This window comes from Diceros bicornis, chromosome 3, assembly GCF_020826845.1.
Source record: "Diceros bicornis minor isolate mBicDic1 chromosome 3, mDicBic1.mat.cur, whole genome shotgun sequence".
Classification (NCBI taxonomy): Eukaryota; Metazoa; Chordata; class Mammalia; order Perissodactyla; family Rhinocerotidae; genus Diceros; species Diceros bicornis.
The window spans coordinates 33322667-33335567 of NC_080742.1; the positions used below are offsets into that span (position 1 = coordinate 33322667).

The window sequence follows — 12901 nt, forward strand, 5'->3', positions numbered from 1 at the left end:
CTCACTGACACTTCAATATACTAATCCTTCAAAGACCTAGGTTTCCCACTTACCTGAACTCCTCTCTTCTAATGATCTTTCTCTACCCTTCCTCAGTCACTCACTCCCATGGTCAGACTCTAGACTTTTGCTATTACCAATAACTGCCATTCCTCCTTATTCTCAATTTCATGCATCTCACTTTTTGGCAACTATTTTCTAGTCTTCCTGCTCACTCCCTCTTATATCCAACTTCAACAATCTTCAACCACACTGAAACCTACAATTCAATAAGCCTACCACCTTCTCATTGCCTCCTACCCCAATGTCCTCTCTTTGCCCCTTATCCAGACTCAATCTACTATCATTCATTATAGTCACTCCCTTGCATGCCCCTTACCTCCTTGACTCCTCTCCTACTCTGATTATTCAACGGCCAAGCCCTCAACCTTGTTATATCCAACACTTCTCACTTCATGCCAGGAGCTAAGCAGTTGAACTCCAGAAAACACACAGCCACACAAACTGGTCTCACTTTGAATTTCACAACCACAAACCCTCAGGTGGGACCACAAGAGCGTCCTGCCCAGCATCCATGCTGTGTTCCCTTCTCCGTTCCTCCTCCCATTTCTAGATGACTACTTAGTATATTCTTCTCTCTCCTCAAATTGCCAATACTTCAGCCCACATCCTCCCTCTCATCTATATCCCAGAGAAAACCAAGGAAACCAGAAGAGAACTTCCCCCAAATCCCACCACCACATCTACACAACATCTTTACTCTATACTCTGTCTGCCCTTCCATTTTATTATCTCAGCATTTCTCAAACTTTTGGGTCTCAGGACCCCTTTACATGCTTATGAATTATTGAGAATCCAAAGAGCTTTTATTTATGTGGGTTATATCTATCATATTCACTGTGTTAGAAATTAAAACTGATAAATTTTTAAGATACTTATTAATTCATTAAAAAGTGAATAAACCTATTACATGGCAAGATAAATAACATCTGTATGAAAAATAACTACATTTTCTAAAAGAAAAAATGTAGTAAGGAAAAAAAGCAGTTTTATGTCTTTGCAAATCTCTTAAATGTCTGACTTAATGAAAGACAGCTGCATTCAATCTGCTGTAATGTGTTGTTTTGTTGGAAGGATATGAAGGATTTCAGCCTCACACAGATTCATAGTTAGAAAAGGAAGGAGTATTTTAACAGCCTTTTTAGCTAACTGTGGATATTCTTCTATGATACAACATCAAATCCCAACAAGTGATGGTTTCTTCAAGTTGGCTGCAAGGTGGAAGCTGAAACTGTATCAGTGAACTTTTCCCACTCTGTTACATGAAAATCCATCGGTCTACCTTGAACTTTGAATAGCTCTTTTACCCAGGCATGATTCTTGTAATACCGTGTACTGTTCATCTGGAAAATGTGTTTCCCTAAGTTATGCAGCTCTTCCAAATGCTGGCACATTTCATTACACTATATTAAAAAAAAAACCACATTCATTAATATTACCATTAATTACATCTGAAAAGTCTTTAAGTGTTGTGAAGCTGTCATGTGAAAATTTTAATTCTTTCAAATAAGTCATCCTTTCAAACAGAAAGAGTGTTGCATGGAAAAAATGATCTGCTCAGCTAGCAACTCAGAACAACTGCTCAAGCACTTTTCCCCAGACAACTGTCACAGGACAGGAACCAGCAGCTGTTCTTTACGCATATTTCCCATTTCGTCATTCAGAATTTTAAAATGACATATACTCAAGGTTGAAATTTAATAAAAATCGATTGTTACTGCTTCTTCGAGGACATTCTGAAGCGGAATTGGCATCATCATTACTACTGGGACTGTGGTGAGAATATAATGACTACTCCTGTTGGGCTTGGCGTTGCTGTTAATTGGTATTAAGGCACCAGCAGTCTCACCCACCTTTTAGAACCAAGTTCAAATACAACACAGTGAAAAGGGCAGATCACGTCTTAGCATAATTATGTAAACTGTTTTGACCTCATGGACTCCTCGAAAAGGTCTCCGAGACTCCTAGGGGTCCACCGATCACACTTTTTGAGAACAGCTGTTCTAGATGAACTCTCCATGTTCTCACAAGATGCCACCTCCTTCTCAGACAATGCACTAAAATCTCTTTCTTTTATTTCCTACAGCATCAATTCACCACTCTCTACCATCATTCCCAACAGCATATATTATACTTTATGTATCCACCTTAAAAAGATGTTCCTTTTGCATCATACTTCCCCCTTCAGCCATGGTCCCATTTCTCACCTTCCCTTTACAGCAAAACTCTCCAACAGAGGGCTTGGATTGGTCTGTAGGAAAAGGGGGAGGAGGAGGAGGGCTAGCCGTACATATGAATGAGAAGTGAAATCAGCACCTAGTCATTAATCAACCCTCTCTGGAATTAAAAAGAAAAATAAACCCAGGCACCTGACATTCCTAAAGGTTTTCTAATATACCAGCGACATAACACAAACCTTTTTAAGAATTCTTCTTAATTTACTCCTTGCAGACAGTGTCTAGCCACCACACTGCACGCATCCCCCTATGATTTCAGACATCAAATATTAACACAAAGTGAGTAATGCAAAAAGAAAGGGGGTTAATCAGACATCATGAGAGAAAGGAAAAATAACACTGATTCAATGAGAGCCGCTAACGAGGCTGTTTGTTTTGGTAGATTAATCTGGGAGTCTGACGACTAAGAAGAAAACTTACGCTTCTCAGGTGACTGCTGTTGATTATTATCAAGTTTTTTTTTACATTAAAGAGATACCTTTGCTTAATTCCATAGTTTATGAATTTCAGGTGTTTATCTGAAATCTGTCCACCCTAGTAGTGTAGAAAACTTTCCTCATTAGCAAATTGAAAGACCTCCCCTTATTGATTCTGGATTATATTTGAGAGATGATGAGCATTTCAGACTGTTAACGGCTGATGTTTAAATACATTACCCTAATACTCTTTAAGCATTGCCAATTGTAAACCTCATTAACTCCCAGCATGTGGCCAAGGCCTGGATTTCATCGCAACAGCCTCACCAAGGGAAAACAGGTATATAAAAAATGATTTTATCATCAACAACATTATTATACCCTCCTTCACTTTGTGAAGTATTTAAAAGGCCATACTTTTTTTCAGAAAGATAAATAGCAAACATCGGAGAGGCAGAAAATACCTTTATTTATATAGTCACATATTTTAAAACCCTAGATTTCTTTTTTTATCTTTTCTTCTTTGACACCTTTATTCCTTATGCCTCAAAATGGGAATTGTCTCAGGACTGATTCTCTGTACTCTGAAGAGGAAGGAATTATTTGTGGATGCTCATTTTATGGCCATCATTTTGATTCACCAAAATGAGGTCTGACAAGGTGGTAAGGTGGACACATTAGCTCCTCACTAAAATCAGATTTCTGACATTCCTTTTTCAAAAGAAGAGCCAACTTTTATTCTCACGTGGAGTGCAAAGAAGGTCTACACTTGAGATGGAAAACGGGTATGTGACAAATTCATACTTGATCCTAGTAAACCAATTAGATACCAGAGCTGCCCAGTGCCCACCCGACACAGACAGGGCTCCAACCTGTAACAGGCTGAGCCCTTGCGGCCAGGAACCCCACACCTCCAGCTTATTCAGGCCCCACTTAGTCTTCCCAGGTGAGAGGATCAGGTACTAATGAAAACACCTTTTGAGCCCGAGCCCTCTCTAATGAGACATCAGTTAATAACAAACAACAAATAGAAACATGTTTGCAAAGCTCAAAGGGACAGACACAAAATTTATTTTTACCTTGCTCTTAGCAGATAGCTGTGTGAACAATGTATAAAAATTACACTTAGATGATACACAAAGAAAGCTTCCTTCTCATTTTAAACAAAACATAATGACAACCAAATCTTAAAGACAGATCAGAAACCATACAAACAAATCCAACAGCAAGCAGGGAATTCACACTGTTTAGCTAAAGTAAGACGGTCTGAGTGCTGCGAAGCTCTTAGAATCCCACCTCCTCCCCCTCCACCCGCCCCCCTCGTCCATTGAGGTCCACCAAACAAAGGGCTTCCAGGCCTGGGCATTCAAAGTTTCTCCTCATCTCCCTCAAGGAACTTCATAAGTTGATTAAACCCATCATTAAATCAATTAAAACAGTGGACTTGGGAAATCGAAACACAACACGCAACTAGAAAGGAGGGCGAGGACTGGTGAAATCAAAGAATATTAACAGCGAGAATGGTGTAGCACAGGCAAATTGTGCCGATCCCCTGACTCACATCGTCCTTTGAAGGTTCTCCACTACTCTTACGATCAAGACCCCCAATCCCTAATATGAAGTACAAGTTCCTACACAGGCTGGCCACAGCCTACCTCTCCTACCACCTAGCCCTGCACTTTCCACAGCTCCAGGCATGCCAGCCTCTGCATTTCAGAATGTGACTACGCCTTTGTAACCCCTGTTCCCTCTGTCTAAAATGCTCTGTCCTTTGTCCCCCGCCCTCCCCCACCTTCATCCTCCCAACTCCTATAGCTCAAATGTCACTCACAGGGAAATCTTTCCTGACCTCCTGGTTGGCATGAAGCTCCTCTTTACTGTCTCTCACACCATGCCTCTCCTTCACAGAACTTATCGCAACATCAACTCACACTTATTTGTGGGTCTCTGATTAACACCTGTCTGCACCACTAAATTAGAAGCTCCAAGAGGGCAAGTACTATGTTTTTTTCCCACTCACCATGTTACCGTGAACATATAGAACAGTGCCAGGCACAGAGACGAGGTTCTCAGACAGCTGCTCAACGACTGACTGCACAGCACTCTGAGAGAAGCTCACAGCATGGGAGGCTGACCAAGCCACGACCTCATGAATCATTAGAATCAAGAATGCTCCAGAAAAACAGGATCCCTTTGCCAACAAGTTGGAAGTGTTGAGACCATAAGTTCATGCAGTGCACAGGTGTTTACCTTCCATGCTAGAGCTCAGCCCAAACCTACACACAGCTGAAGTCTTCAAGAAGGGGCCATGCCCTCAGGGAACAGTTTCCAGCAGTTTCTGCCTGGAAAACATCTGGGTCTAGCCAAAAGCTACTACTACAAGAAAAAAGCTATTTTTCAGGGTAAGGTAGTTGGTCTCTGTCCCCAAAAAATTCTTTGCAGCTACAGGCATTCTAATTCCCCAAAGAAAATAGTTATATAAGGGTATTAGTTTTCTAGGTATTGGGTATTAGGTATTCCTAGGTAAAGGTATTAGCTACTGTAATAAATTACCACAAAGTGGGTGGCTTAACACAACAGACATTCATCCTATCACAGTTCTGGAGACCAGAAGTCTGAAATCAAGGTGTCAGCAGAGCCGTACTCCCTCCAAAGGGTGACTCTTTAGGTGAAAATCCCTCCCTGCCTCTTCCAGCTTCTGATGGCCCCAGCTGTTCCCTGGCTTGTGGCCATATCACTCCAGTCTCTGCATCTGTGGTCACACTGCCTCCTGCTCTTGCCAGTGTCTGTGTCAAATCTCTCTCTGCCTCTTATAAGGATGCTTGTGATGGCATTTAAGGCACGGATAATTCAGGGCAACCCCTTCATCTCAAGATCCTTAATTTAATCACATGTGCAAAAACACCTTTTCCAAATGAGGTCACATTTCCAAATTCCAGGGCTTATGCCTTGATATCTTCAGGTAGCCATTACGCAGCCTACTACAGTGAGTAACCTAGAATCTGAACTAGAGCTTCCATTCCCTAATACTCCTGGGCTTTCATAACATAAGGGGGTAAACCTTTCTTAGATTTCCCTAAGTTTGGTCAACAAATTGCTGTGAAACAGAGGCCAGATATTGGCCTAGACACTGGAGATATTAAAATATGCAGGACCTGGTTCCCACACTTAAGAAACCACAGTTGGTAGACCAGTGCCTACCTAAAAATTAGTATTTCAATTCACCATGACATCTGGGTCAGCAGAGCTGTCATTATTTTTAAATCATAAAGTTGTCAATCTTTAAAAAGTTTTTCAAATTTTAATAAAGTTATGCACTAAAATCCCTTTGGCCAGTCAAGCTAGGTCACTATGCCCCAGAAGTGCCCACTGGCCAAACGAATGGAGCCCATACCAGTACTTTCCCACTGTTTGGTGTGTTATTGTGCTTCCATGGGCCAAGAGGTGGCTTCTGTCATGTAGCCTTTTCAAGGAACAGTAGATTGGGAGGATGACTTGTGACTTGAGAACTTGACAAATGCTATGCTTCCAAAGAAAGAGAAAGGAAGGGGAAATGAAGGCATTCACAGTTTTACAGTCAGAACAGATGTACGGTTATACCTATTTGTGAAGTAAACACTGAGTAGCTGTGTGTCAGTGTTAGGGTTAGGGAAAACGGCACAAGAACATCTGAATGGGTCTTGGGCAGGCCTAGGCTCCAATACCAGCCCTATGCTACTAGCTCAGCTAGCTTCAATCCCTTGGACGAGTTCTTCAGTTTGTTCAGTCCTTTTGGAAAGAATTACCACAGTACATATGGTGAGCTATAAAATATTTCTACCCTTAGGCCCAGGAATCCTTCTCTTCTGAGTTCTTTCTAAGGAAATAATTAAACAGAAGGAAGACATGTCATATGCATGAAGATATTCACTCTAATATTACCTACTGGAAAAAACTAGAAACTGCATTAACTCTATAAGGGCATGATTTCATAAAGTATAGCATGTTAATTTGATAGAAAATGATGAAGCTATTTAACACTGTCAATATGAACAGCATATGGAAATATGAAAATTGATTCACACAGTCTAAAAGATAGAAAAGAGAATTACAATTAAAATGAACTCAAATTATAAAACATATCGATGCAGGTTAACAAATCATGGAAGATACTAAAAAATTCAAAACATTTGTGTCAAGGTGAGGAGATTATGGGTGGTTGTTTTACTTTTTAAAACGGAGGTGTTCACTGTTAATACTGTCTTCGCAATTGAAAAAAAAGTCATAGGGCAAAGGACTGAGGCCATCTAAGATTTTTCTCTGTCATAGTAAAACACTGGGATTTAAGATAATACAAAATCTGAAAGAAAATGTTGAGTTAAAGAAGGTTTGCAAGATTCTGAGAGAACAGGCAGTTTGGAACACTGGAAAGGCCAAGGGCTTTGGAGACAGACAGTCTGGGCACCCTTTGGTGGCAAACTGCTTCAACACTGAGAGCCTCGGTCATCTCATCTGCAAAATCAGGAAAACAAAGCCACCATTTCAGATTTGTTATATGCTTTTGAAAAATATATACATTATGTTACATTGTATACATAAAATATATGTTATATTGTTGGCATCTAATGAATTTAAGTCTATATTTTGGAGAGTATATGTAAAAGGCAATAGGAAAAGCATGTGTGTTAAAGGGGGTGGGGATGCAAAAGAAGGCAAGTACATTAGAAGGTAGTATAATCATATAAATTAATGCCCATAAATATATTAATGTGAATATGAACCAAAATGTTCACTGGAAGAGATACAAAATAGAAGACATACGAAAAAACCCTGAAATGTTAAATTTAAGAAGGAAATGTCATTATGAACTTTTGAGTTTTTTAAAGTATATTTTCCAGCACTTTCCACTGAAAAGTCAGAGAAGCAGTAACATCCGAGTAACAATAAGCCATTGCCCAGCTCTTTGTTTCTAAGCACCCTTCCCAACTAAAGGAACCCAGGGCTTCTTGGAGAAAAGAGTGATTTTCAGGTCAGAGGCAGGAAAAATCCAAGGTGAGCCTGGAATATCTTATTTGCCAAAAGCAAGAAACACTCAAAAGGCTGAGGGTGCAGGACCCAGCTTGAAGGGGCTCCCACTGACCACAGTGGGACACTCTGAGCATCTAAGAGAAGAACTGTAATAGATTAGAGTACACTGAATTTAAAACAAATAAATCCATGCATTTATACTGATATAAAAGATTAGCAGAGAAACAAAAGGAGGTGGAGGGAAGAAAGCCTTTCTTTACTGAAGAATGTTAGACCATAAGTAGAGGAGAAATGATAGAATTAGAAAAATCACCACTTTTCCAACACCAATGTAATAACCGATTCAGGAAAGGATCATCATGGATGCTAAAACTATTGGGTGAAAGGTTGCTGGGAAACAGAATATCCACACATTCTCAAAGTATCTACTACTAATTACAAAACAGAAATGGTCCCTGTACCATGGAAACATCGGGCAGACACCACCTTAACCAAGTCATCAAACTGTGCACCATTAATGCTGGGACAACCCGCCTCCTGAGGAGACACAACAGGTAGCGGAGAATCTCTCCTAACCGGCACCTAATTAACGCAATTAACGCGAATCCAGTCATGACCAGAGAAGTCCAGAATGTGGGCCTTCAACAAAATAACTGGGTCTAGATTTTAAGTCAACGTCACGAAAAAAACAATAAAAGGCAAGGGTCTATTCTAGATTAAAAGAGGTAACCAATGTAATACAAGAACCTTGACTAGATCCTGGATTTAAAAAAAAAAGCAATGAGGTATTTGAGGTGGGGGGGCTGGTGGAAAGATCTGGTATATTTGAATATGGACAGGATATTACTTATTTGACATGATTGTTAATTCTCCTAAGTCAATGTATGGTGGTTATGTAGAAAAGTTCTTATTCTTAGAAAATAAATGCTGAAGTATCATGATGTCTGCAATTTATGGTTAAATGGTCCAGCCAAAAAAGGAAATTATGTGTGTGCAGATGTTTGTGTCATAAAGGTGTCAAAAATGTTAACAACCAGTCAACCTAGGTGAAAGGAACATACTCGGCCTTCATAGTATTCTTTCGATTTTTCTGTAGTTCAAAAAATTTTAAACTATCAAGTAAGAAAAAAAATTGATCTTAAACATTAAGTCGGATAATTCATGTCGCATGTGAGCCTGGTCACGCTTCCTCTGAATCTTACAAGCACGGAGGTGTAGAAGCAACCAAATTTTCCTCAAAAAAATGTTCGTTAGAATAAATCTATGTTCGGTTTCGCTTTTGCCTCAATGGACTAGTATGAAATATACCTCAGCCTCTCCCTGCACCACCCCAGGAAGGCCCTCTCAGGGAACAAAGGTCTGCTCCTACGTTACATTTTCCTACCAAACAAAGAATCTCACCTTGGGGTGGAGATAGTGAACAGAAGTAACCCAAGTAACTGCTACTGGAACAAAAAGAGAAGGTATAATCCAACAATCCTCCAGTATATTACTGCCATCTTCCTCCCCACTCCCTTCCAATCTGCAAGACCTTCATCTTAGAGGAAGTTATTTCCATGCAAGATGGAACAACGGGTGCATAAACAAGAAAAGGGAAGTGCTGGTAAAAACTGAGAGCATTCTCAGTGCAACAAGAGAGTTTACTTTGGTTCTATCTCAAACCGACGCTTGTGGGAAAATCAGACACATGACAAATGGAGAAAGCTCAGAGCTAGAGAACACCGCCCCATAATGGCAGGTAACTGCAATCTATCAAAGGGGGTGCTGGCAAGCAGCGAGGGCAGAAGGCTGGGTCACTACGGTTTATGTAGAGAAGGCTAGTTCTCGGAGATTATACTTGGTTATTAGGGGACACTGGTGTTTGTATTACCAAGCGTTTGGAGCCCAAAATTCTGCACTATTGGTAAAAAGCCAAGAGCAATCTTATACAGCTTAGGAAAGACTCATTTTTAAAAATATAAACAGAGAAGATTGGTAGGGGAAAAATAATCCAAAGGCAATTTGCAAAGTGTCCCATTTAATTTTAGATGGTTCAGACTCTATTCCAGCTTGGGCAGAATGCCTTTCTTGGGGCTATGGAATCATATCATTCTGTCTATGAGATTCATGCCATTTAATCATATGTGAGATTTAAAAGTTATTTGAGCAGAAAGAAAGATTATAGAAAAGTTATGTCATAGAGCTATGTTTTACATTTACTCACAATTGTTACAGTTGCCTTGAAAAATACCAATATACATACAAATACTCTAGTATATCTCCATACCACTCATCAACTACAATAGTTCTGTGAAACTATAAATAGTTCTTTAAACTATGTCAAAGAATGCACATATAGAATCCCCAACTGTGACAAGAACACTGAAGGAAATATGAAGAGTATTATTTCTAAACTAATGTATTAAGTATAATAGGTCAAGAAAGTGCTCTTCAGAGATGGAAAGGTATACGGTGACTTCCTAATCATTAAAGCAACAGAAAGCTATTTCAAACAAAAAAATTAAATGAGATCATTAAAAATAAACATACCCATCTTTGGTCTGGTCCACCACACCACTTAAAAGCTCCACAGTCTTTGGATTAGGCTGGCTTTCTCCAAAAATGTTCAAATATCGAGTGACGAAGTCATGGGGAGACATGAAAAATTCACCATTTTTTTCAATGCTTGCATACTATTTAAAAAAAAGAGAAAAGATATTTTATTCTCAAAGTATACAATCACGAGAAAAGATATTTTATTCTCAAAGTATACAATCACGAGATCAATATGTGAGAGAGCTGAAAATATTTCTAAGGATAAAATAGCCAGATATGATAATAAATTCGTCCCAGGGACAGTTATTTCCCATCACTTCAAAGAAGAAAACAAAAACACATTAAGTTTGCCACATTTTATGTTCTCAACTAGGGGCAGCTTAGCCTGACTGTCCTGCTTACAAACACCAATGCCCCCTAACAGCCAAGAACAATCTATGAGGACTAGCCTTTTCTGTACGTTACCTGCCTTTCTGGGATGGAGTTCTCTAGCTCTGAACCTCCTCCGTTTGTTTTTATTTTTCCCCGCAGGGGACATCTGGCAGTATCTGATGACAATTTTGATTGTCATAACTTGGGGGTAGGGATGCTACTGGCATCTAGTTAGTAGAGGCCAGGGACGCTGATAAGCATCCTACAGGGCTCAAGACAACCCCCTACAAGAGGGTGACTAAGCCCACAACGCCAGCGGTGCTGAGGTTGAGAAACTCTGGTTTACAGAAATTTGGAAAGACAAACTATGTCTTGTCCTTCAGCAAGGACATATAGCTTTTTTTTAAAAGAAGAATTAATTATGAAGTCATGGATGGAAAGAACCTAATTCTTTTGCCCCATCTCTGCTTCAAGGGCATCAATGATGCAAGAAAGGATGACAGGCTGAGCTGGAAAGCAAACTATTAACTATGTGGCTTGTTGTGGGATTTTATGGAAGTAGGTATGAAATGCTGCTCAGGTTAGTGTCCTCTCCATTCTAGAGCAGAAACGGTCAATAAGAACGAGGTGTTGGGGCCAGCCCCATGGCCAAGTGGTTAAAGTTCCTGGCACTACGCTTCAGCAGCCAAGGTTTGCAGGTTCGGATCCCAGGCGCGGACCTACACCACTCATCAGCCATGCTGTGGAGGCAACCCACAGACAAAATAGAGGAAGATTGGCACAGATGTTAGCTCAGGGCTAATCTTCCTCAAGAAAAACAGAGGAAGATTCACAACAGATGTTAGCTCAGAGCCAATCTTCCCTCAGCAAAAGAGGGGGAAAAAAACCGAAGTGGCACACAACACTTTTCCATGACATTCCACCAGGTCTCACCTTCAGTGTGAAACACTCCAGCTCACAAAGTGGGAACCCGCTACTTCCCGTTCTGTGGGGCCCCAGGGGCTGTGGGAAACACTCAGAAACAACATGGGGATCAGACAGTATCCTTATGGAGCGGGAGGGGACCTCTTGATCCTCAAGACAGAACAGTGATTTGGGGGTGGAGAGGTGAGAGCAGTGAGCTATAAGAAGAACCGGGCTAGTTCGATGACAAAAGCCATACTGGTGGCCACAGGGATGGCGGAGCACAGTGAAGTGAGGTGCAATGACTCTGCTCCCTCTGTAACCGCAATGAAGCCCGATTAACATTGTTTTAAAAAGTCACTTGTTGGGGCCAGCCCAGTGGCCTAGTGGTTAAGTGTGCGCGCTCCGCTTCGGCAGCCCGGGGTTCGCAGGTTCGGATCCCAGGCACGCACCTACGCACTGCTTGTCAAGCCATGCTGTGGCAGCGTCCCATATATAGTGGAGGAAGATGGGCTCAGATGTTAGCCCAGGGCCAATCTTCCTCAGCAAAAAACAGGAAGATTGGCAATGGATGTCAGCTCAGGGCTAATCTTCCTCACCAAAAAAAAAAAAAAAAAAGGAAAAAAAGTCACTTGTTATTCCTCCATTTTAATTCCAAAGCAGGATAAGCTCTTGCTTAGATACTTAGTTACAAGCTTTGGAGTGCCTGTGGCCAGGGCTGCACTGCCTCTGCTTGCGACTCTTACCACTTGTATGACCTCAGCTAAGTAACTAAAGCTTTCTGGGCCCCTGGCTCCTCACCTGTAAATTGGGCATAACAACACTACTCACTTCATAAGGTTGATGCTAGTAATCAATGAACAGTCATGTAATACACTCAGCACAACGCCCTACACACAATAAGCACTTTATAAATATATATATAATTGGTTTTTATTTAACATTTTTTGGCAGAGTACAAAAGAAAAGCGCAAAGATGGCCCAATAATCCCACTCTTCTTCAGTCAGCATTGAATTCAGCTTTTTGGAAATGTAGAAGAAATCATATTTTGATTTTCCTAACAGGCACAACAAGACTGAAACACAAAGGAAATGTCACTGCTAATTACAGCAATCCTATGATTTAGAATTATACCTACGTTTGCTTACAGTAGTGAATAATTAATTATTTAAAAACACAATTCAACTCTTCTCCCACCAGTAGGCATTTAGATTATTTCCAGTTCTTGGTATTTTTAAATAAAGCTACGGTAAACAGCTTTGTAGATAACATTTGTCCAAATTCCTGGCAATTTTCGAAGGCTGGACTCCGAGAAGAGAAATTGTTAAGTCAAAGGAGAGGAACTTTCAGGCTCTTGATACTTATTATCA

At 40.5% G+C, this 12901-nt stretch overlaps 1 protein-coding gene across 2 annotated transcripts in view; it reads right to left on the minus strand.

Moving 5' to 3' along the window:
- Positions 1 to 12901, minus strand: part of SLC25A13 (solute carrier family 25 member 13) — a 192063-nt gene that overhangs the window by 141634 nt on the left and 37528 nt on the right. For both annotated transcript variants that reach the window (XM_058525909.1, XM_058525900.1), the window contains exon 3: positions 10250 to 10392. In XM_058525909.1, coding sequence (XP_058381892.1) covers positions 10250 to 10392 — 143 coding nt within the window. The remainder of the gene's footprint in view (positions 1 to 10249; positions 10393 to 12901) is intronic.